Source organism: Hyperoodon ampullatus, assembly GCF_949752795.1.
Source record: "Hyperoodon ampullatus genome assembly, chromosome: 4".
In the NCBI taxonomy this organism is placed as follows: Eukaryota; Metazoa; Chordata; class Mammalia; order Artiodactyla; family Ziphiidae; genus Hyperoodon; species Hyperoodon ampullatus.
Window position 1 is genome coordinate 62,874,397 of NC_136917.1, and position 25,415 is coordinate 62,899,811.

Consider the following 25,415-nt stretch of genomic DNA (forward strand, 5'->3'; position numbering starts at 1 on the left):
GCGGGGGAAAGGGAAGCTGGGATGAAGTGAGAAAGTAGCATTGACATATATACACTACCAAATGTAAAATGGATGGTTAGTGGGAAGATGTTGCATAGCTCAGGGAGATAAGCTCGGTGCTTTGTGATGACCTAGAGGGGTGGGATAGGGAGGGTGGGAGGGAGGCTCAAGAAGGAGGGGATATGGGGGTATATGTATACATATACGTGATTCACTTTGTTGTGCAGCAGAAACTAACACAACAGTGTAAAGTAATTATACTCCATTAAAGATATAAAAATACATAAATAAATAAACAAATAAAGTTAGTATTAAAAAAAAGAAAGCCCAGAGATAAACCCACGCACATATGGTCACCTTATCTTTGACAAAGGAGGCAAGAATATACAGTGGAGAAAAGACAGCCTCTTCAATAAGTGGTGCGGGAAAACTGGACAGCTACATGTAAAACAATGAAATTAGAACACTTCCTAACACCATACACAAAAGTAAAGTCAAAATGAATTAAGGACCTAAATGTAAGGCCAGACACTATAAGACTCTTAGGGGAAAACATAGGCAGAACACTCCATGACATAAATCACAGCAAGATCCTTTCTGACCCACCTCCTAGAGTAATGGAAATAAAAACAAAAATAAACAAATGGGACCTAATGAAACTTAAAAGTTTTTGCACATCAAAAGAAACCATAAATAAGACAAAAAGACAACCCTCAGAATGGGAGAAAATATTTGGAAACGAAGCAACTGACAAAGGATTAATCTCCAAAATATACAAGCAGCTCATGCAGCTCAATATCAAAAAAACAAACAACCCAATGCAAAAATGGGCGGAAGACCTAAATAGACATTTCTCTAAAGAAGACATACAGGTGGCCAACAAACACATGAAAAGATGCTCAACATCACTAATCATTAGAGAAATGCAAATCAAAACCACAATGAGGTATCACCTCACACCGGTCAGAATGGCATCATCAAAAAATCTAGGAACAATAAATGCTGGAGAGGGTGTGGAGAAAAGGGAACCCTCCTGCACTGTTGGTGGGAATGTAAATTGATGCAGCCACTATGGAGAACAGTATGGACGTTCCTTTAAAAACTAAAAATAGAATTACCATATGACCCAGCAATCCCACTACTGGGCATATACCCTGAGAAAACCATAATTCAAAAAGACACATGCACCCCAATGTTCATTGCAGCACTATTTACAATAGCCAGGACATAGAAGCAACCTAAATGTCCATCGACAGATGAATGGATAAAGAAGATGTGGCACATACATACAATAGAATATTACTCAGCCATAAAAAGGAATGAAATTGAGTTATTTGTAGTGAGGTGGATGGACCTAGAGACTGTCATACAGAGTGAAGTAACTCAAAAAGAGTAAAACAAATACTGTATGCTAAAGCATATATTTGGAATCTAGAAAAATCATACTGATGAACCTAGTGGCAGGGCAGGAATAAAGACGCAGATGTATAGAACGGACTTGAGGACACAGTGGGGGAAAGGGAGGCTGGGATGTAGTGAGAGAGTAGCATGGACATATATACACTACCAAATGTATAATAGATAGCTAGTGGGAAGCAGCTGCATAGCACAGGGAGATCAGCTCAGTGCTTTGTGACCACCTAGAGGGGTGGGATAGGGAGGGTGGGAGGGAGGCTCAAGAGGGAGGGGATATGGGGGTATATGTATTCATATAGCTGATTCACTTTGTTGTACAGCAGAAACTAACACAACATTGTAAAGCAGTTATACTCTAATAAAGATGTATAAAAAAAAAAAAAGAAATCTAGTCCCATGCATATTTACCCAGATCCCCATAGGCTGGTAGCTCCTTCCCTGAGGAAGGCTCCCTGAGGGGCTCCTTTCTGCTTCCTCCTCCCTGCACAGCCCTGGACTCCTTTCCCTCAGCCCACCACCATCACCACCTTCCTCTCATGACTCCCGCAGGTCTCTGGCACCTTCATTCCACGGTGATCTCTCTCCTGGCCTTCCCTGTAAACCCTCTCTTGCCTGAGGACATCGCTCCCCAGCAGTCCTCTAGAGGGAGGCTGCTCATCCCCCACGCAACTGATTCAGGAGGCCATCCCCTACTTTATCCTAGGAGCCCCAGCCGCCATGGGCAAAGCCCCTGCCTCTGGGCAGGGCCAACCTTCCACCTTCCCATGCCCTGTTGCATCTCGGAATGGCTCCACCCCACCCTGCTGTCATCCTGGGGGCCTTCAGCATCGCTGTGGACACCCACCAACCCCCAGGCCTCTTCGTCCCTTGACTTCCTCATCTCCAGCGACCCTTGAATCACTTTAGGCCCCTGCTCCCTTGGTGCCCCATACCCAAAAAAATGGCTACAGCCCCCACTGTCTGATTACTCCCTCACTCCGAGGTGCCCGCCACCTGGCACTCACCTCCCAGAGAGCTCCAGTCTTCTTTCCTGTCCACCTGCCTTACTTTCATCCCTCCCTGACATAGACTCCATAGCCCAGCACCTCAGACACTCCCTTCCCCACTTCTAGGACACATTATAGGGTCTGCCTCTAGCCCACGAACAAAGGGAGTCACTCTCAAGTGTAAAAGGAGTGGTGCCATGATTCGAGGTGCACTTTAGAGATTCCTCCAGCTGCTGAGGCATTTCTGCTCCAGGGCTCTCAGTAGTGTGGGAAGCCATTGCAGGAACCCATGGAAAGGTGAATGGTGATGGAGAAAAAATGATGGCTGTTGGAGTGAAAAGATGTGAACAAGCCAAGAACCATCTAGGAGGCCAGGCTATAGGACTTTGAGAGAGAGAGCTCAAAGCCGACACTCAAATTTGACTTGGCAGTTGACTTGACAGGAGGCACCCATCACCAACAGACAAAATACAGGAGGAGGAGCCAGGTCTTGGGATTGGAGGGTGGGGGTAGGAGGAGAGTGAAGACTTCCAGTTTAGACACGTTGAGTTTGCAGACTATGTGAGCTATCCAGGAAGCAGTTAGGTCTGAAGTTCAAAGAAAGTGGCGTGGGCAGGTGAAGACCCCTGACAAGTGCAAAAGGTCACCCAAAGAGAATATAGAGTGAGAAGAGAAGAGAACTCAGGACACGGTCCTGAGAAAACCACACTCATGGGCAAGGCAAAGAAAACGTGCACCTGAGAAGTTATGCCTAAGAGGCTGGAGGGAAACCAGGAGAAAGTGGTGACAGGAGGCTGCTGGCAACCTCAGAGGGGCTAGTTACTGGGGAGAGGAGGGAGGAAGCCTGGACACAAATGACAGGTAAGGAAGAGGGACTGGGAGAACAGACACCCCTTCCAGGAGCCTTGCCGTGAAGAGGAGCAGGAGGATGGGACACACACGGGTATGTGACCACGTGAGAGCAAGACCTGAATGCATGGGGTCTGCAGGAGGGGGAGCTCTTTAACATGCGTCTATTCTCCACTCAGGCCTGGGGCTCCCTTGGGCTCCCTGAGTGTCAGACCTAAGCCCTAGACAGACTGGCCGACCAGGCTGGCCGAGGGGCAACCTCTCAGCAGAACAGGCTGACACACCCTAACTTGTCGAATAGGTCCAAACCAGCCCCTCCCTGGAGAAGCATGGGTACTGACCAGAGCCAGGGCAAACATACCATGTCCAGGATGAATACCTGAGGGCATGTTTGGGGCACCTCTGAGGTTTGTTCTGAAACCTCTGAGTCAAGTAAAGACTGGCCACCCTCTGCCCTCTCAGCAGGAGCAGCACTTCCAGAGCTGCCTGAACAAGTCATGAGACCATACCCATCAAGAGAAGCAGCAGATTTTTCAATCGTTCGGGGAAAGCAGTGAGTGGCCGAAGCCACCAAAAAGCTGGAGACTCCTGGGCACGTAGTCCAAAGGGTCTGGACCATAAGAAAATCAGTCACTTTGCAACATGGGAGAGAGGAAAAGATCAGATGGTCTTGAGTCAGACACACCTTTCGAAGTTCAGCTCCAGCATCTAACTACTGAGTGACCTTGGGCCTCAATTTCTTCATCTGTAAAATGGAGCTAATACCTTTCCTAGAATCGTTTTAAGATTAAATGAGATGACACAGGTAAACATTAACCTGTCACACAAGAGGACTCGGTCACTGCATGAGAGTGGCAGAATTATCATTTCATCAGGGGCTGATGGGCAGACGGGCCCTATCACCTGCGCTTCCAGAACCACGGCATCCCATGTCACTCACCCGAATGTTGCGGCTATAGGTGATAAGCTTGAGAATGCGCAGGGACTGTACGCCATCGGCGATGTTGAGGTAGGGGTAGTGCTTGCCCTTGATCTTGCGGAGACTGTAGGGGATGAAGATGATGATGATAATGAACACATCTAGCAGGTTGTAGCCATCCTTCCAGTAGTTGATGGGGCCCACATAGAGCTTCATGCAGAACTCGGAGCTATAGATGGACACAAAGATGAGCTCTGAGACCTACAGGGGTGGTAAGAGTAGGAGGGTCAGACCAAGCTGCAGACCTTCCCCCTGCCTGGGCCACCCAATCGGGTGTGTGTGTTGGCGGGGCGAGGGTGGGAGCGGGTGCTCCTGAGTCAGCCACAAGACAGAGAAACCCAGGCAGAGTCCCTGGCATACGGTGGACACAATGTGCCTGATTCCATTCTCTTTCTGTGTCTTGCCTACCCTGTGGCCCCGAGCTTAGGGCTGGGTTTGACCCAGATAGCTTGGGAATGACTGACTGACCGATGGACAGAATGACTATTGAGGCCCGGTGGGAGGTGCATGTCAGGCAACCCGGATTTCCAAAGAGAAGGTCCCAGGAGCCTTCTGGCCAACCTGAATACCCAGACTTTTGGGAAAGGAGATGAACTACTCACACTCCTACTTTATTTACTCCATTATCACACATACTTAAAATCAGTTAATCTGCTTCCGAAGAACATTCTGCTTTTTTTTCCACTTTTATACTTTATGAAACAATCTTATTCAAATTATTCTCATTCATCTACAACTCCAGTGGCTTTGATTTTACCAAAAGGTACTTTTTGAGTCATCTAAGTTTTTCCTTATCATCAATGAATTCATTCATTGAGGAAGCTTTGATTAAGCATCTACCACATGCCAAGCAAGCACTGTTTCAGGCACAGGGAAATGAAACAGTGAGACAGTCTCGTTTTTTTTTTTTTTTTAGAAGTTAATTTTTTTTTATTGGGAAACCAAGGTAACAAACCTAAACTTATTGAAAATGAAATCAGTAACTAAGACTCTGCAGGCCCCAACCCCAACCAGCACCAAGGCCTCTGTTTGGCCTAACCCCAGTTTCTCTAGTCCCCAAAAGAACAACCATGTGAAGAACCCGGGGTCAACCTCAGGGCACACAATGCAACTCCCTCTACCCCACCCTCAACGGACACACCCCCCCCCACCCAGATCAGCAGGCTGGGTCTAGGCCCAAGGAGGGAATAGTGAGGTTTCCTGGGTGGCAGGGAATCATGCCCCAACCTGGTCAAAATCCCAAGTTAGGAAAGGAAGACAGAAGGGAGACTGGCTTGCCCACCCACTCCCCTCCCCCCAGTCCCCCCAGACAACAGGCTCACACCCCTGATCAGTAACACTGTGATTCTGAGGTGTCAGTAGGGCTCCCACTGGCTTCACCAGATTACTGCAAAGGGCCCAGGGGAGGGGGCAGGCATTTACCCTGCCACCTGTTCAGTATTAGCCAGTCAAGCTGCTGCCCTCAGCTTGTGCTGTGACCCCTCTCCCCTGTAGACACCCACAGCTGGGGACCAGGCCTCCGGCCAGAGAGAAATGAGTCCAGGAGGCCCTTGCTTCCCCAGCCAGGGAGGAAGGATGGCCTGGGAAGCCTGGGATGGCTACACCAGCTTCTTGGCTTCCAAGAAGCTCTTGGGGTGTAGCATCTGCCCAGCGCCGATGGCTACGAGAATGAGGGTCTGCAGGATAGATCACCACAGCACGCCCAGGAAGCTGACAGTCTAGTAGGGGAGACGGAAATGAATGTTTAGACAAATACATACATAACATCAGACAGGAAGGAAAGTGAAACAGCCAAAGCGGGGAGAGGGGCTGGCCAGGGTGGGGAGGGGCAGGCATGGCAGCTACTTTAGAAAAGGTGCTGAGTGGAGGCCTTGCTAAAGCCAGGGATGGAGCCATAATAAAACTGGGAGACTACTCCCCAATGGTGAGTACAAGGGCCCTAAGGGGAGAAAGGAACAGCAAAGCCAGCGTGGCAGAACAGAAAGGGGTGAGCAGAGCAGGAGATGCAGTTGGAGGGGCGGGCCATGTAGGGAGGGCCTTGTAGGCCTGGTGAGGGCCGTGAACTTTAACCTCAGCCTTGGAGGAGTTTGAGCAAGGGAGTGATGTGAACTGATTTACATTTTTAAGAGATCTCCATGGAAAAGAGACCGTGGGGGAACTGGCAGGAATAGCAACTGGGAGGCAAGTTAGGGAGGAGATGCTAGATAGTAGAAGAATCATCATCCAGGCAAGAGACGAGGTTAGATTGTACTGGAGTGGGGGACAGTGTGGAGCTGAAGAGGACAGATTCCGGAAGTATTTTGTGGGCAGTGATGGCAGGACTTGCTGATGGACTCAGGGATGCACAGGGTAGAGAGAAGGCAAGGAAGACTCTAGTGCTTCACACAGAGCAACTGGGTAAACGCCTACCTTTAAATGAGATGAGTTTGGGGTGGGGTGAAGGGGGGCTAGAGAGAGTTTCTATTTCCATTTCTAGAGGGAAATAGAAAAGGTTTTGAGATACACCACCTTTTATATATGTCAGATGCTGTCACTGGAAATTGTAACTCAAGACACAACTGTCCATTTGGAAAACATTAGGGTAGCTGGTGGTGTTACTTGTCCTGTATACTTATATTTGTGGTCTCCACATGGCAACCATTTACATACACTTTTATGTTTGTTAACTACAATGAAACATTTAATATACACAAAAAGGTATAAAGAATAATATAATGAACAACCATATACTACCACCCAGCTTAAGAAATAAAATATTACCATTACAGGCAGAGCCTCACATTGATCAGATCCCCTTCCCTTCCCACAAAGGTAATCCTATTTTAAATCTGGAGTATGTCTTGCTCGTGTATTCTATACTTTTACCACATATGTATCCCTAAAAGTACATAGCGTGGTTTTGCATTTTTTATACACTACATAAATTGCATATATATTACAGTATTCTTTGGGCGATTTTTTTTTCATTTAAAATTATAAGATTCATCCATGTTGATATATGTAAACCTAGTTTAGTGTTTCACCACTATTTAGCAATTCCACTTATGAAAATACTATAATTTATTTATCCAGTTACCCACTGAGTGATATTTAGCTTCTTTGTAATTTTTTACTACTGCAAAGAGTATAAAAGTACAAAAAGTTTGAGTCAGGTTGAAGGGCCATTTAAAAAGCGGACTTAAGGTCCTTTGCCCCTGGGCCCTCTCCCCAGCCAGATCGTGGGCAAGATGGCTGGTGTGCAGCATCCTCGAACCCATGAGCAGATCCTCCGTGCCCCTAGGGACCCCAGCCCCTGCCACAGCAGATTCTGAGCACCCCTTGGGCTCCCAGCTGCTGGGCCGCCAGCACCAACTTCTGGAGCACCCAAACGGGAATTCTCCTGTTTGCTAAGATTCTATTGTGCCTGGTGATTCTGATCTGCCTTGATTGCTGATTGAGATGATCTTTGCTGCTATATTCTTTATCATCTATGTGTGTTACCTGCACACTGAGATGTAGGCTATCAACTGGCCTTGGAGTGATTTCTTCCAAACCCACATAGTGGTCATCCTCTACCTGATCACCTCAACCGTTGTCCTTGTTGAGAGAAGAAACCACTCCAAAATCATCACAAGAGTACTGGGTCTAATCGCTGGGTGCCTACATGGCCATGATGCCCACGTCACCTTCCCTTGCGGCAGCAGACACAACTGCCCCACTAACCCTGCAGATTGCCAGCTGTAGTTGAACTCCCTTCATTTCTCTCTGAAACCTGCAAATAACACCTCCATCGAAATAACCCCCTGCCCTTACAACACTCCCAACCAACTAGTAGCTCCATGTTTTACTGTACACATGTGTAGTTTTTCTCTGTTACATACCTAGGAGTGGAATTACCTGATTGTAGAATATGAGCATCTTCAGCTTCACTGGATATTGCCAAATTGTTTTCTGAAGCTATTGTACTAACTTACTTTAATATCAATGATGCTCCTTTTTTTTTAAATTTCTATTGGAGTATAGTTGTTTCACAATGTTATGTTAGTTTCTGCTGTACAGCAAAGTGAATCAGTTATACGTATACATATATCCCCTCTTTTTTAGATTTCCTTCCCATTTAGGTCACCACAGAACACTGAGTAGAGTTCCCTGTGCTATACAGTAGATTCTCATTAGTTATCTATTTTATACATAGTAGTATATATATATGTCTATCCCAATCTCCCAGTTCATCCAACCCATCCCCCGCCTTGGTATCCATAAGTTTGTTCTCTACATCTGTGTCTCTATTTCTGCTTTGCAAATAAGTTCATTTGTACCATTTTTCTAGATTCCATATGTAAGCGATATTATACAATATTTGTTTTTCTCTTTCTGACTTACTTCTGAACAATGCTTTTTTTGTTTTTTTAACATCCTTACCAAAACTTCCTACTGTTGGACTTCTTAATTTTTGTCAATCTGATGAATATGAAATGGTATCTTATTTTTCATTTTGTCATTTCTCTAATTATTAATGAAGTTGGGTATCGTTTTATATGTTTAAATTGTAAATTGCCTGTTCCTAATCTGTTGCCAAGTTTTCTGCTAGACTGTTTTGTCTTTTTTTGATTTGGAAGACAATATATCATATACTTTGATTCCTAATCCTTTACCTGTTATATGTGTTTCAAATAGCATCTCCTACAGTGACTTATCTTTTCACCTCTTTAATGATCTTTTGATGAACAGAAATTTAAAGTTTTAATGGAATCAAATTAGCCAAACTTTTTCTCCATGGCTTATGTATTTCATACCTTAAGATACCTTTCCCTTCTGAGATCATATAAATCTATATTTTCTTCTAAAAATTTTTAAGTTTCACTTTTCAAGTTAGGTCTTTAGCTGTGTATGCTGGAAGGTAGAGATCCAATTGTGTTTTTTCTCTCCACATATACTGTTTAATGAAGAATTTATCTTCCACCACTCATTTGCAGTGCCATCTGACGGGGCCACGTTTTCATACAAGCCAGGTCTGTTTCTGAGCACTATATCCTGTTCCATTGGTCTGTCTATCCACGCATCATCACCCTGCTTTAATTACTGGCATTATACGAAGTCTTATTACCTGGTAAGTCAAGACTTCTCCCCTTTTCACTTTCAAAACCATCTTGGTTTTTTATATTTCATTCTTTTATCTAAATTTTAGCATCAGCTTTTGGCAACCCATAAAAAAAATCTGCCAGACTTCTTATTGGAATTTCATTGATATAATAGCTTAATTAGGGAAAATTGCACCTTGAAGAAACTAAGTCTTTCTATGCATGATCTGATATACCCTTCCATTTCTTTGTCTTCTTTAATGACCTTTATAGATTTTTTTCCTCCTTAAAAATCACACAAGGGCTTCCCTGGTGGCGCAGTGGTTGACAGTCCACCTGCCGATGCAGGGGACGCGGGTTCGTGCCCTGGTCCGGGAAGATCCCACATGCCGCAGAGCAGCTGGGCCCGTGAGCCATGGCCGCTGAGCCTGCCCGTCTGGAGCCTGTGCTCCGCAACGGGAGAGGCCACAACAGTGAGAGGCCCGCGTACCGCAAAAAAAAAAATATATATATATATATAGTGGTAAATGCAATTTCTCTTTTTAATCCCTAACATGATTCAGGGCTTGACTGACAACTTATCATGATTGTCTCATCAAGAAAGTTATTTTATAATTATTTTCTACGATCTTTTTTTTTTTTTTGCGGTACGCGGGCCTCTCACTGTTGTGGCCTCTCCCGTTGCGGAGCACAGGCTCCGGACGCGCAGGCTCAGCGGCCATGGCTCATGGGCCCAGCAGCTCCGTGGCATGTGGGATCTTCCCAGACCGGGGCACGAACTCGCGTCCCCTGCATCGGCAGGCGGACTCTCAACCACTGCGCCACAAGGGAAGCCCTACGATCTAACTTTTGGCTTTGTTGATCCCTTTGTGTTGAATCTTTGTTTTCCATTTCATTAATTTTTTCTCTTACCTATTTCCTTTTTTCTACTTTCCTTTTTTTTTTCTTTACTTTTCCTTCCTTTTTCTCCCTTTGGATTTTATTCTGCTGCTCTTTTCCAACAGGTCAGCTCAATAATTTTTAAAATTGAGATATAATTCATGTACCATAAAATTCATCATTTTAAAGTGTAGAATTCAGTAGGGAGGGGGTTCATTTTGAGTATTTATTATCTTTTGGTTTTGATTGTGGTAAAATATACATACCATGAAATTGATCATTTTAAAGCATTTTTAGGTGTATAATTAATTCAGTAGTATTAAGTACATTCACATTATTACACAATTATCCCCACTATCCACTCCAAGAACGATTTCACTATCCTAAACAAAAACTCTGTATCTAATAAACAATAATTCCCATTCTCCTCTCTAGCCATCTCATAGTAAACTCTATTCTATTTTCTGTATGAATTTGACTATTCTAGGTACTTCATATAAGTGCAACCATAAAATTTTTGCCCTTTGTGTGTCTGGTTTATATATCACTCAGCATGGTGCTTTCAAGGTTCACCCCCATTGTAGCATGTATCACAATTTCATTCCTTTTTAGGGCTGAATAATATTCCATTTTATGAATATACCAAATCTTCTTTATCCATTCACTGGTTGATGGATACGTGGGTTGCTCCCACCTTTTGGCTATTGAGAATAATGCTGCTATGAACATTGGTGTGCAACTATCTGTATGAGTCCCTGTTTTCGATTTTGGGGGGTATACACCTGGAAGTGGAATTGCTGGATCGTATGGTAATTCTATGATTAACTTTTTGAGGAAATACCAAAATATTTTCTATAGTGGCTGCATGATTTCACATTCCAATCAGCAATGCACAAGGGTTCTAATTTCTCCACATCCTCATCAACACCTGTTATTTTCCTTTTTTTTTTTCTTTTTTTTTTTTGCAGTATGTGGGCATCTCACTGTTGTGGCCTCTCCCGTTGCAGAGCACAGGCTCCGGACGCGCAGGCTCAGCGGCCATGGCTCACGGGCCCAGCCGCTCCGCGGCATGTGGGATCTTCCCGGACCGGGGCACGAACCCGCATCCCCTGCATCGGCAGGCGGACTCTCAACCACTGCGCCACCAGGGAAGCCCTATTTTCCATTTTATAGGGGGAGGGGTTTTGTTTGTTTTTCTACTAGCTGTCCTAATGAGTGTGAAGTTGTATCTCATTGTGGTTTTGATTTGCATTTTGCATTCTGATGACTAGTGATGTTGAACATCTTTTCATGCGCTTACTGGTCATTTGTATATCTGCTTTGGAGAAATGTCTATTCAAGTCCTTTGCCTGTTTTTTTTTTTTAATTAATTAATTAATTTATTTATTTATTTTTGGCTGCGTTGGGTCTTCGTTTCTGTGCGAGGGCTTTCTCTAGTTGCGGCAAGTGGGGGCCACTCTTCATCGCAGTGCGCGGGCCTCTCACTATCGCGGCCTCTCTTGTTGCGGAGCACAGGCTCCAGACGTGCAGGCTCAGTAGTTGTGGCTCACAGGCTCCAGACGCGCAGGCTCAGTAGTTGTGGCGCACGGGCTTAGCTGCTCTGCAGCATGTGGGATCTTCCCAGACCAGGGCTTGAACCCGTGTCCCCTGCATTGGCAGGCGGATTCTCAACCACTGAGCCACCAGGGAAGCCCTTTGCCTGTTTTTGAATTGGGTTTTTCTTGTTGTTGCTGTTGAGTTGTGGAAATTCTTTATATGTTCTAGATATTAATCCCTTACCAGATATATAATTTGCAAATATTTTCTCCTATTCTGTGGGTCATATGTTCACTCTCTTGATTGTATCCTTAGATTCACAAATGTTTTTAATTTTGATGAAGTCCAATTTATCTATTTTTTCTTTTGTTTCCTGTGCTTTTAATGTCATATCTAAGAATCCATTGCCAAATCCAAGGTCATAAAGATTTACCCCTATGTTTTCTTCTAAGAGTTTCTTCTAGCTTATATATTTTGGATTTTGATCCATTTTCAGTTAATTTTTGTGTGGGTGTGGCTGCATTGGGTCTTCGTTGCTGCACGTGGGCTTTCTCTAGTTGTGGCAAACGGGGGCTACTCTTCATTGCAGTGTGAGGGCTTCTCATTGCAGTGGCTTCTCTTGTTGTGGAGCACGGGCTCCAGGCCCATAGGCTTCAGTAGATGTGGCAGGTGGGCTCAGTAGTTGTGGCTTGTGGGCTCTAGAGAGCAGGCTCTGTAGTTGTGGTGCACGGGCTTACTTGCTCCACGGCATGTGGGATCTTCCTGGACCAGGGATTGAACCTGTGTCCCCTGCATTGGCAGGCAGATTCTTAACCACTGCACCATCAGGGAAGTCCCAAGTTAATTTTTATATATGGTGTGAGGCAGGGGTCTAACTTTACTCTTTTGCATGTGGATATCAAGTTGTCCTACCACCATTTGATGAAAAGATTATTTTTCTCCCCCTGAAAAGTCTTGGCACCCTTGTCAAAAGTCAATTGGCCATAGATATTTGGATTTATTTCTAGAATCTCAATTCTATTCCATAGGTCTATGTCTGTCCTTATGTGAGTACCACACTCTTTTCATTATTGTATCTTTGTAGTAAGTTTTGAAGTCAGAAAGTGCAAGTCCTCCAACTTTGTTCTTCATTTTCAATGTTGTCTTGGCTATTCACATTCATATGAATTTAAGGATGTGCTTTTCAATTTCTTTTTTGTAAAGGTTGTTGAAATTTTGATAGGGATTGAATTGAATTTGTAGATCACTTTGGATAGTCCTCTTAACAAGTTTTGTAATCCATGAATATAGGATGTCTTTCCATTTATTTAGGTCTTATTTAATTTCTTTCAGCAAAGTTGTATAATTTTCAGTATACACATCTCTCATCTCCTTGGCTAAATTTATTTCTAGGTATTTTATTATTTTGAATGCTATTATAAATGGAATTTTCTTAATTTCCTTTTCGGATTGTTCATATTAGTGTATAGAAATACAACTAATTTTTGTTGTTAATCTTGTATCCTGCAACTGTGCTGAATTCATTTAATAGCTCTAATAGTTGAGTTTGTATATGTGTGTATTCTTTAGGATTTTCTATATATAAGATCAAGTCATCTACAAATAAAGATAATTTCGGTTCTTCCTTTCCAATTTGGATAAATTTTAGCTCTTTTTGTTGCCTAAATGCTCTGGCTAGAACTTCCAGTACAATGTTGAATAATGGTGAAAGCAGGCATCTGTCTTATTCTTTACCTTAGGGGAAAGATTTTCAGTCTTTCACCACTGGGTATGATGTTAGTTGTGGATTTCTTCATAATTACCCATTATCAAGTCAAGAAATTTTCCTTCTATTTCTAGTTAAAATTGTTTGGTTGGTTGGTTTTTTAATAATGAAAAGGTGTTGGATTTTGCCAAATGCTTTTTCAGCATCTACTGAGATAATTATATCAATTGTTTCCTTCATTCTATTGATGTATTACATTCGTTGATTTTTTCTATGTTGAACCACCCTTGCATTCCTGGGATAAATTCCACTTGGTCATGGTGTATAATCTTTTTAAGCATGCTGCTGGGTTCAGACGTAAGTATCTCAAGTATTATTGCACCTATATTCATAAGGGACGTTGGTCTCTAGTTTTCTTGTGATGTCTTTGGCTTTGGTCTCAGGGTAATGCTGGCCTCACAGAATGAATTCAGAAATATTCCCTCCTTTTCTATTTTTGGAAGAGTTTGAGAAGGATTGGCATTCAATCTTTTTTAAATGCAGGGTAAAATTAACTAGTGAAGACATCTGGTCCTGTCCATTGTTTTGTTGGGAGGTTTTTTTGATTAGTGATTCTATCTCTTTATTTATAGGTCTGTTTCAGTATGTCTGTTTTCAATTTCTTCTTGAGTCAGTTTGGTAGTTGGTATTTTTCCAGGATTTTGTCCATTTCATCTAGGTTATCTAATTTGTTGGTGTACAAAGTGTTCATAGTATTCTGTTATAAAACTTTTCTTTTCTATAAGGTCATTTGTAATGTCCCAACTTTCATTTCTGTTATTAGTAATTTAAGTCTTCTTTTTCTTAGTCAATCTAGCTAAAGGCTTGTGAATTTTGTTGCTCTTTTCAAAGAACTGAATTTTTATTTTATTGACTTTTCTCTATTATTTCTCTATTTTGTTTCTCACTCTAATCTTTTTCATTTCCTTTCTTCTGCTAGTTTTGGGTATAGTTTGTTCCTCTTTTTCTAGTTCCTTAAGGTGTAAAATTAGGTTATTAATTTGAGATCTTTCTTCTTTTCTAATGCAGGCACTTACAGGTATAAATATCACTCTGAGCACTGCTTCTGTTGCAACCTATAAGTTTCATTATGTTGTATTTTCATGTTCATTTGTTTTAAAGTATTTTCTAAATTCCTTTGTGATTTCTTCTTTGACCTATTGGTTATTTAAGAATATGTTGTTTGATTTCCATATATTTGGAAATTTTCCAGTTTTCCTGCTATTGCTGATTTTTAGTTTTACTCCATATTTGTCAGAAAAAATACTCTGTATGATTTCAATATTTCTTAATTTACTGAGACTTGTTTTGTTGCCTAACATATGGTCTATCCTGTAGAATGCTCCATAGGTACTTGAGGAAAAACTATTATATCTTATTGATGAACTGACCCTATTGTCAATACATAATGTCCTTCTTTGTCTCTTGTAACATTTTACTTTAATGTCTATTTTGTCTGATATGAGTATACCCAACCCAGCTCTCTTTTGGCTTCTATTTGCATGGAGTACCTTCTTGCATTTTTTACTTTCAACCTATTTGTATCTGGATCTCAAGTGAATCTCTTGTAGACAGCATATATTTGGATTTTTTTAAGAATCAATTCTGTCTTAATTGGACAGTTTAATTCATTTACATTTAAAGTAATTACTGATAAGGAAGAAACTACTTCTGCCATTTTGCTATTTGTTTAATATATGTCACATCTTTTTTGTTCCTCAGTTCCTCCATTACTGCTTTCTTTGGTGTTTTGGGGTTTTTTTTGGTAGTGTACCATTTTGATTCTTTTCTCATTTCTTTTTCTGCATTTTTAAGTCATTTTCTTGATGGTTATTCTTGAGATTACAATCAACCTCTTAAATGTACAACAATCCATTTTTAACTAATACAACCTTAGCTTCAATAGTATATTAACAATTCTGTTCCTACACAGCTCCATCCCCCTCTTCATGTTTCTGTTGTCACAAAATACATCTGAATACACTGAGTGCCCATTAACTATATAATTATTGTTTTATGCATTCATATTTTAAACCATACAAAGAAAGGAGTTACGAACCCAAAATACAATACTGGCTTTTATATTCACCTACGTAGTTACATTTATCAGTGTTCTTTATTTTGTCATAGGGCTTAAGTTACTATCTAGTTTCATTTCCACCTAAAGGACTATCTTTAGCATTTCTTGTAGCACAGTTCTACCAGAAGCAAACTCCCTCAGCTTTTGTTTATCTGGAAATATCTTAATTTCTTCATCATTTTTTGAAGGATAGTTTTGCTAGATATAGAATTCTTGGTTGACAATATTTTTCTTTCAGTACTTTAAACACGTCATTTCACTGCCACTGTCCTCATTGTTTCTGAGAAGTCAGCTGTTAATCTTATGGAGGATTCCTTGTATGTAACAAGTTGCTTCTCTCTTGCTGCTTTCAGGATTCTGTCTTTGACTTTTGACAGCTTGATTATAATGTGTCTCAGTGTGGATCTCTTTGTTTCTCCTTCTTGGAATTCACTGAGCTTCTTGGATGTATATATTCTTTATCAAATTTGCAAGGTTTTGGGCCATTATTTCATCAAATATCCGTTCTTCCTCTTTCTCTCTCTCCTCTCCTTCTGGAATGCATGTGTATGTTGATATGCTTGATGGCGCCCCTCAAGTTTCTTAGACTCTGTTCATTTTCATCATTCTTTTTTCTTTCTGCTCCTCAGACTGAATAAGTCCAAGTGATTTGTCTTCAAGTTCACTGATTATTTCACTGATTATTTCTTCTGGCTGCTCAAATCTGCTCTTGAACCCTCTAGTGAATTTTTAAATTATTATATTTTCAGCTCCAGAATTTGTTTCATTCCTTTTTATAATTTCTATTTACTGACATATTCTATTTCCTGAAACACTGTTCTCCTGGTTACCTTTAGCTCTTTGCCTGTGGTTTCCTTTAGGTCTCTGAGCATATTTTACATAGTTGACTTTAAGTTTCTGTCTAGTAATTCCAATGTCTGTGGTTCCTCAGGGACAGTTTCTGTTCATTTCTCCTGTGTAAAAGCCATCCTTTCTTGTTGCTTTGCATGCTTCATAATATTTTTTTGAGAACTGGACATTTTAAATTGTACAATGTGGTAACTCTGGAAATCAAATTCTTTGCTCTCCTCAGGGTTTGTTTTTGTTGCTTTTTGTGGGTAGTAGCTGTTTATTTAGTGACTTGTCTAAACAATTTTTGTAAAGACTGTATTCTTTGTAATGCATGGTCTCTGAAGTCTCTTCCTCTGTAGTTTCTGGTCAGCTAGTAAACAGGGATTTTCTTAAATGCCTCAGGCAAAAAGAGGGAAGGGAGGGAAGGAGAAAGAAAGAAAGAGAGAAAGTAAGGAAGGAAAGAAGGAAGGAAGAGAAAAGGAGAGAGGAGGTGAGGGAGAAGGAAAACTCTCCTAGTCTTTGCAGATGGGCTCTGTGTTGAGGAACTCCTTCAATGCTGAGCCAGGCCACTTATAACTGTATGTTAGCATTCACTTTGGGCTTGTGCTGAGCCTAAAGATCAGTCACAGTGAAAGCTTGGGATGTTCTCAGTTATTTCCTAAGCATGTGTCTTGTCCTGTGACTGTATGGCATACATGGGAGTTTTTCAATGTCCTGTTTTTCCAAAGAATTTCTCTCCCTGGATTTTCCTCTCAGGCTTTCAGCATATCTATTGTTTGCCTCGAGTGTTATTTTCTTGCTCCAGGTGGCAGTGGGTCATTCATTTGCCTTTCAGTGGTTTTGAGAAATGCCCTCTGCATAGCCACCTTTCTGTCCTGAGAAAGTTCCAGATTATCCAAAACAAAGAGAATAGCTTTGGATCAGTCCTTCAGGCAGCCCTCAGATAGGTCAAAACAGACAAACAATTCTTTAAGAACAAAATCGGCTCTGTTGTTTCTGGACCCAGGGACTAGGGTCCCACATGGGGAACACAGGCTGCCATCTTCAGAATCATCACCATGCTGAGGAGGGGTGTGGGCCAAAGACAAGTAAAAATGCTACAAAGTTTTCCTACCTCTTTTAAGTTGCCCCTTTCTTCAGTGTTCACTCAGTTACTATAAACCTTTGGCTATTTTCCAGAGTTCTGACAGTTTTGCCCCCTTTTTAGGTGTTTTTGTGGACAGATGGCCTCTTGGAGCTACCTACTCTGCATTTTCACTGACATCACTCCTCTCCATTTTTCTTTTTTTCCTCTCCATTTTTGAAGGAAAGTTTTTTCTAGGTATTGAATTCTTGTTTGACAGTCCTTCTTTCAGCACTTTGAATATGACATCCCTTGCCTTCTAGCCCCCGTGGTTTCGGATGACAAATCAGCTATTCATTTTATTGATGATCCTTTTTATGTAATGAATCACTTCTCTATTGATGGTCTCAAATTCTCCTTTTGTCTTTGTCTTTCAACAAATTGTTTATAGTATGTCTAGGTGGATCTCTGAGTTTATCCTACTAGGAGTTTGTTGATCTTCTTCCATGTGCAGATTAATGTTTTTCATAAAACTTGGGGAGTTTTTGGCCATTATTTCTTCACATATTCTTTCTACCCTTTCTCTCCTCTCCTTCTGTGACACCTATTGCATGCATGTTTGTATGTTTGATGGTGTTTCATGGGTCTCTGCTCATTTTTATTTATTCATTTTACTTTCTGTTCCTCACACTGGAAATCTCAGTTGACCTATCTTTCTGTTCTTTAATTCTTTCTTCCACTAGCTCAAATCTGCTGTTGAAGTCCTCTCGTGAATTCTTCATTTCAATTATTGTACTTTTCAACTACAGGATTTCTGTTTGGCTCTTTTTAATAATTTCTCTTTACTCATATTCTCTATTTGGTGAGACACTGCTCTCGTGCTTTCCTTTAGTTCTTTAGATTTGGGGTTGTTGTTGTTGTTGTTGTTGTTTTTTGAAATCCTAAGTCCAACAGATGGGCTTCCTTACAACATTTGTAAAATAGTGTTATTAATACACACCTTCCAGGGTGGCTGTTGAGATCATTGAAAATAACATGTATGAAAGCCCCTGGCTAACTATAAAACTGAGAAGTTATTAAGACTCTTAGGGATCCCGATGAAGGTACCAGGAAAGTACTGAGAAGGCCCTGATCTGTCACCTCTAACTAATCTTAAGATTCTTTGCAAGCAGCGAATGAAGGCTAAGGCAGACTTGTAAACTGCTGAGGCATTAAATACATGCCTTGGCAAAGGCTGGGAGACTTATTTGTTCCAGGCATTTAAGGAATACTCTGTTCAATCATTAGCAGACCATTAAGCTAACTGAGCAGAGACTTTGGTGGCCACACATGACAAAGAATATACACTTTATCGAATTAGTTCAGGAAAGTCACTTAAAAAAAAAAAAGGAATGGCAACAACAATAAAACCCTAGGGAGGGGGGAGTATCTGGTTTCCAGAGTTTCCAATCTTATATGATTTAAAGTGTCCAATTTTCAACCCCCCCAAAAAAGAAATCATGAGTCATGCAAAGTTATCAATAGAAACTTTTTTTGACTTGCAGAATTTCCCAGTCTGGATCGTGTTGACTGCACACTCATGTTCCTCTGTCCTCTACTTCCTGAAAATAGGCAGCTGGATGAAAACCCTTGATCAGATTCAGGTTTGATCTTTTTGACAGGATTATAGGTTCTGGGACTTCCCTGGTGGCACAGTGGTTAAGAATCTGCCTGCCAATGCAGGGGACATGGGTTTGAGCCCTGGTCTGGGAAGATCCCACATGCTGCAGAGTAACTAAGCCCATGCACCACAACTACTGAGCCTGCACTCTAGAGCCCACAGGCCACACTACTGAGCCCATGTGCTGCAACAATTGAAGGCTGCATGAGTAGAGCCTGTGCTCCGCAACAAGAGAAGCCACCGCAAAGAGAAGCCCGTGCACCACAACGAAGAGTAGTCCCTGCTCGCCGCAACTAGAGAAAGCCCATGTGCACCAATGAAGACCCAACACAGCCAAAAATAAAATAAATTTAAAAAAAAAGATTATAGGTTCTGTTCTTTCATAAGAGGCATATAATGTCTGATTGTCTCTTTTTATGAGGGAAGCAGTCACTAATGGTCAAAATGCCTAAGTCCTATAATTCATTGGGGGTTGAAAAATTGTGATATTCTATCATTTCTTTTTCATTTATTAGCTAGGATATTTCTATAAAGACATGTTTCCCCTTACCTACTATGTGGTTACTCATTAATACAGTTCATATAAGAAAGGTCAGTAATACTTGATTTTTTTCCCTTAACAGTTTTTGAGATAGAGTATTAGGTCCTTCTCACATCCAAAAGTGACCTGTTAGCTTTTTTAGTATAATTATAAGCTTACAGATTATTTGATGAATTTCAAAATCCACTGTAGTTATTATCCTTATTGAACTCAAAGTGTCCCATCTTTGGCCAGTAGGAGCCTCTTCGAGTTGTCCCCTGAGCCCTTTTGACATGACCCCAGTAATCTTTGATAGCTTCCTTGCTATGTGTACAATAAGATATTCCTAGCTCATCTGGTATATTTTCTACCCTAGACCTGCAATCAGCCATTTCTCTAAGAATTCCTTGTTTCTTTTAGTGAGAAATGGTATTTCAACATCATATTATGGGACTTCCGTGGTGGTGCGGTAGTTGAGAATCTGCCTGCCAATGCAGGGGACACAGGTTCGATCCCTAGTCCAGAAAGATCCCACATGTCACGGAGCAACTAAGCCCGTGTGCCACTACTGAGCCCATGCTCCGCAACTACTGAAGCCCACACGCCTAGAGCCCATGCTCTGCAGTAAGAGAAACCACTGCAATGAGAAGCCCGTGTACCTCAAAGAAGAGTAGCCCCTGCTCGACACAACTACAGAAAGCCCGCATGCAGCAATGAAGACCCAACGCAGCCAAAAATTAATCAATTAATTAATTAATTTAAAAAACAATCACATTATGGGCACTAAGGATGCATAATTGTTAAGTTGGTCATTGTTCTAGGTTTTTCAATGGATAAAGTTAAAATACTTTAGTAGTTTATATTGATGCTTCCAATTTAAATGCAGAACTACAGGGCTTTCACTTAACTTTGTCTATATTACATCCATATCTCCTTTTTTCCATGAGTAACCTGGTTCTCAAGAACACAGAGGATAACAGAATTAAACTGTCCCATAACTACCCATCTGCTTTATCCTTGTGTTATACACACAACAGTCTCAGAATAATACTACTAACAGCATCACCACAAAGCTGATTTCCGAAAATGGTTAAAAATTTTTTTTGCATTGACTCTCCCCATTCTTACCCATTTTTAATCAATACTATATCTTCACTGTCAGAGAATATATTCATTAGGTGCTGCATTATCTCCTTGTTCACCCATAATTATGATTAGTTCTATAAATAATATTTTTAATGTCCATTGCCAGTCCTAATGTTGATACTTCTTTAGTCATTTTGGTTGGCTGAAACTTATTCTTTACTAGATTCGTAAGGAAGGGCTCATGGGAACAATATTAGCAAAGCTTTTTAACGTTGATGACAGTTTGTCTATGTCCTTTATACCTGAAAGTCAGTTTTGCTGGAGCTAGAATTCTTGGTTCACATTTTCTTTCCTGAAGTATCTTAAATGTTTTACTCCATTTTCTTTTAGCATAAAGCATTACTATAGCAAAGTTTGATAATAATTAATTTTCTTTTCCTTATAAGCCACTTTGCCTAGATGCTCACAATTTCCCCCACACCTCTTTCCTTTAAAGTCCAATAATTTTATTAGAATATGTTCTGGTGTTTGTTGTATAAGTCCATATTCTCAATATGCAACTTTCAAAATATAGTTTCAATTCTTTTATTTCAGGTAACTCTTAGATTTTAGATTTTTTTTTTTTTTTTGGCTATGTTGGTCTTAGTTGCAGCACGCGGGCTTCTCTCTAGTTGTAGCATGCAGGCTCCAGGGCGCATGGGTTCTGTAGTTTGTGGCATGCAGGCTCTCCCGTTGAGGTGCACAAGCTCAGTAGTTGTGGTGCGCAGGCTTAGTTGTGCTGTGGCATGTGGGATCTTAGTTCCCTGACCAGGGATCAAACCCACGTCCCCTGCATTGGAAGGTGGATTCTTTACCACTGGACCACCAGGGAAGTCCCTAGATTTTAGTATTTATTCTGTTCCTTTACTTTGTTTCTGTTTCTGTTTCAAATTCAGGGACTCCTATTACCCTTAAGTTGGATCATTTTTCCCCAATCTTCAATTTTCATCATTTTCTCTTGAATCCTTCTCTCTTCGTTTCTTACTGATTTTTAAGAATTTCCCCCACTTAATCTTATATTTCTCTTAAGCTATTATCTGCTATATCTAATTGTTCTTAGTCTAATTCAGTCTTCATTTTTGAAGTGAGTTTCTTTTATTTCTAATTCTTTCCTGAGTTTTGTCACCTCACTCTTTTCTTTCCTATCTAACATCATTTTCTTAAACATTTACCTACTTCTGAAATAATATGGTACAGTTTTTATCTGTTTTGTGAACATGTCTTTGTGGTGGGCTTTCATTATCTACAATGATATTATTTTCCACTTTACTCTCTTTTTTTTTATAATAATTTTGTATGGGATTTTACCTCAATCTTTTCCTATTGCATTTTATGTGAAATTAATTTTCTTGGACTTTGAGAAAATGTGACTCTAACTTCAAATATTCCCTCTTGATTTAAAATATGGTAGCTTGATTTTTAAGGTTTCCTGGTGCTGTTCCCCTCTTCCAATTTTATCTGAACCTCTCTTCCTTCATCTTTGGGTCTCTAACCTGTTCAATTTTCATCCCACTCCCAATACTTCTCCTAAGTGTGGAGCACTGTCCTTGAAAGGAGCTGTGGAGAGTCAGTTTTAAAAGTTTATAGGGTCTGGACTGTTCTAGCCCCTTCATAAATTTCGGGAACCTCTTGTGCTACCCCAGTATTTGATTAGGTAACACCTTTCCTAATTTCAACTGCTGTTCTCACATCAGCCCATCATACCTTCCAATGAATACTTACTGACTTCCCTCTGCTTCCTCTCCTACAGATGCTAATATTATGCAGTGTGGCTCTTGGTAAGGATCTCTTGTTAACTAGTTTTGATACAAATCCTGTCCATGGGTTTTTGGTTTTGCTATCTAGTTGCTCTGTTTTTTTAAGAGGGGATCCAGGGAGATTAAACAACCATGTCACTGCTACTACTGCTGCCACCATCTTCCCAGATATTAGAGTATATTTTAATAGTCCTTAGAATCTTTCTACAGAAAAAATTTTTGAACAAAATGCCTTAAAAATCTTTAACATTTTCAGAAATAAAGCAGGTAAAACAGAAGAAAATTGACCCATTTTGTCTGCTTACCTCAAAAAGTCTGAACAAGTTGTATCTTGTTTTATAATCAGTCCACAAGACCATAAAAAAGGCATTCGTTGAGATGGTGCTAATCATAATTATCTTAAAGAGACGACTCATTATAACTCTCTTCACAAATGCCTGACACTGAGTATCTTTCCTCCTGTCAAAAATTTGAATAAGAGGTATGATTATCTTATAGCTCTGTTGTAAGGTAATGCACAATGCACACTTTTTTTAGGGACTAGGGTCTGCTTTCCCCCTTCTGTGAATATAAATCTACGTATACTTTAAAATTGCAATGCAATGCTGACTAAATGACCACTGAAATATGTATGACGATTACTGGGTGGGTCTGTCCCCACTCAGTTACTCGGTTCCTCCTCTCTAGACCTGTGAAAAAGAATGGTTACCACTCTGCCTCAAGCAAAACAGAGCACCAACTTCATTTACTCGGTCAACAAATTTTTATTAACTACTGTTCAACTCACTCATTTATTCATTCAACAAGTTTTTATTGAATGACTACTGCATGCCAGGCAATACAGTAGGCACTTGGGATACAGGTAAGCAAAACTAAATATTGTCAGTCTAGTAGGGAAAACTGCTAATCAAATAATCAGCCATACAAGTGCTTACAAATCAATTATAAAAAACTGACCACCCTAAGAAAAAATGGGCAAACACACAGTCAACTCATTAAATACAATGGCATGAAGTTCCCTCCAAAATGTTCAGTAGCACTACTAATCGGGGAGGTACAAATTAAGTAAAACCAGTAATTTTGCTTATAAAATTAGCAAAGGCTTAAATGTGATAACATTTAGTGCTGGCAAGAGTGTAGTGCAACGGAGCAGTCTCATAAACTGCCAGGGGAATGTAAATTGACCAACTTTTCTGAAAAGCCTTAGTTCTGTTTGTATCCTCAGACCCAAGGAATCTACCCCAAGAGAATACAATCTGAAATACAAACAGTGACTTTAGCCAAACATGTTTATCCCAGCAATATTTGCTGTGAGAATTTGGAAACAATTTAAAAGTCTAACCAAAAAAAGACAGGTTAAGTAAATCATGGCATATCCATTTCATGGAATATTATACAGACGCTACAACATGTCTATGCATTTTTCATGATTTAGAAAAATGTTTATGAGCCACTGGATAGCAAAACAGAAACAAAGCAAGATAAAAATTCTCTACTCAAAATTATCTCAACTGTGCAAAATAGGTAGAAAAAAATTTGGCATGAAGTATGCCAAAATGTTGATAGTGTCTGCCTATGGATAGTGAGGTTATAGGTAATTCTTTTTCCTGTTTATTTATATTTATCTGTGCTTTCCAATTTTTCTCAGAGAGTATGTATTACTTTTTCCCCATTATATGTAACAAATGAACCCAGTCTCACACAGTAAAAAAATATAGATTTATATACTTTTATAACCTATTAAAAACAAGATATATAATTTTCATTATCTGATTTGAAATCAGGTCTATTACCCAAAAAAAGGCTTCAAATTATCTAACATAGTAGCGAATAAAAAAGGACAAAATGGAGTCAAACTAGTCATTCAGTCTACAGGTCAAATAAGAGTGTGACTGAATGTTTGATTAACAGCCAATTGTGATATGAAAGCTGAGGAAACAACTGTTTGGCTGAGACTTCACCAGCCTCACCAGTTGGAGAAATCAGGTTATCCAGGATGAGCTCCTCAGTCTGGGAAGTGGATGAGTGCCTGTGGGAAGAGGCTACGAGACCCAACACTGCCAGTTGCACACTTCTTAACAAGCAAGAGAAATAAAGAGTATTTACTGAAATTTCCATAACGCCTCAGAGAACAGCAGCGACACATTCTCTAACAGTGAGCTAGAAATGACTCTTGTGTGGTTCTGCTGATAAAAGTGTTGAGACATTTTCCAAATTTTCAATTTTTATTCCTTGCTTTTACCATCCAACAGAAAATCTCTGCTTAGGAATCTCCTCAGCATCTAGATTCCAAGAGGCCTCAGAGGAGTGTCCACAGAGGGCATTGCTGCTTTATGAAGTCACTCTTGGACATTCCGGTATGTTACTAGCTGGTAGGCCCCTGGAGGGGAGAGCTCCCCATTGGTCTACCCACAGATGCTCTCTTCCCAAGGAGACCGAGCACCTCTGTTCAGCAAAAGAGTCACGAGCACCCTGCAATTGTGATGCTCCGGGCTAAAGCTGAGAGACAGGCCAGACAAAAGCCCCTCCTTCAGGAAGTGCCCCCAACTGACAGACAGAGGCCCTTAATAATGTGTTAGAATAGGTTAAGGGTCATAGAAGAGGGGAAAGCAAAATTCTCTGGGCTTCTAAGAGCAAGAGCACACAGCCAGGGCACAGCACTGGAGACACCTGGAAGGACTAGGAAAGATTTTGATGGCTTTGGAGCTAGAATCCAAGAAACAGGAGGAGCAGAAGTTATCCATGCCCAGCACTGGCTAATTGGGGACACAGAATGTGCACATATGAACCACCTAAAGAGAGTGTAAGGGACGAGCCTTGGGGTAGAGATGTTTTAGGTACAAGAGCAATAGGGACTTTTGCTCTGTTCAATTCTTGGGATTAATATATTCTCTCGTTCTCCTTCTCCTAGCCCCTTTGGCTTCCAAGGC

The 25,415-nt window shown here is 40.8% G+C and overlaps 1 protein-coding gene across 1 annotated transcript in view; it reads right to left on the reverse strand.

Annotated features, from left to right (window-relative positions):
* The window catches only part of CATSPER3 (cation channel sperm associated 3), a gene marked incomplete at its 5' end in the record, with an annotated part of 34,428 nt that extends 9,736 nt beyond the window's left edge, over positions 1-24,692 (reverse strand). Inside the window, 3 exons of the mRNA XM_079703456.1 lie at positions 4,192-4,431; positions 22,791-22,944; positions 24,592-24,692. Of these exons, the coding sequence (XP_079559582.1) occupies positions 4,192-4,431; positions 22,791-22,944; positions 24,592-24,692 (495 nt within the window). The remainder of the gene's footprint in view (positions 1-4,191; positions 4,432-22,790; positions 22,945-24,591) is intronic.
* Positions 24,693-25,415: the final 723 nt, after the last annotated feature.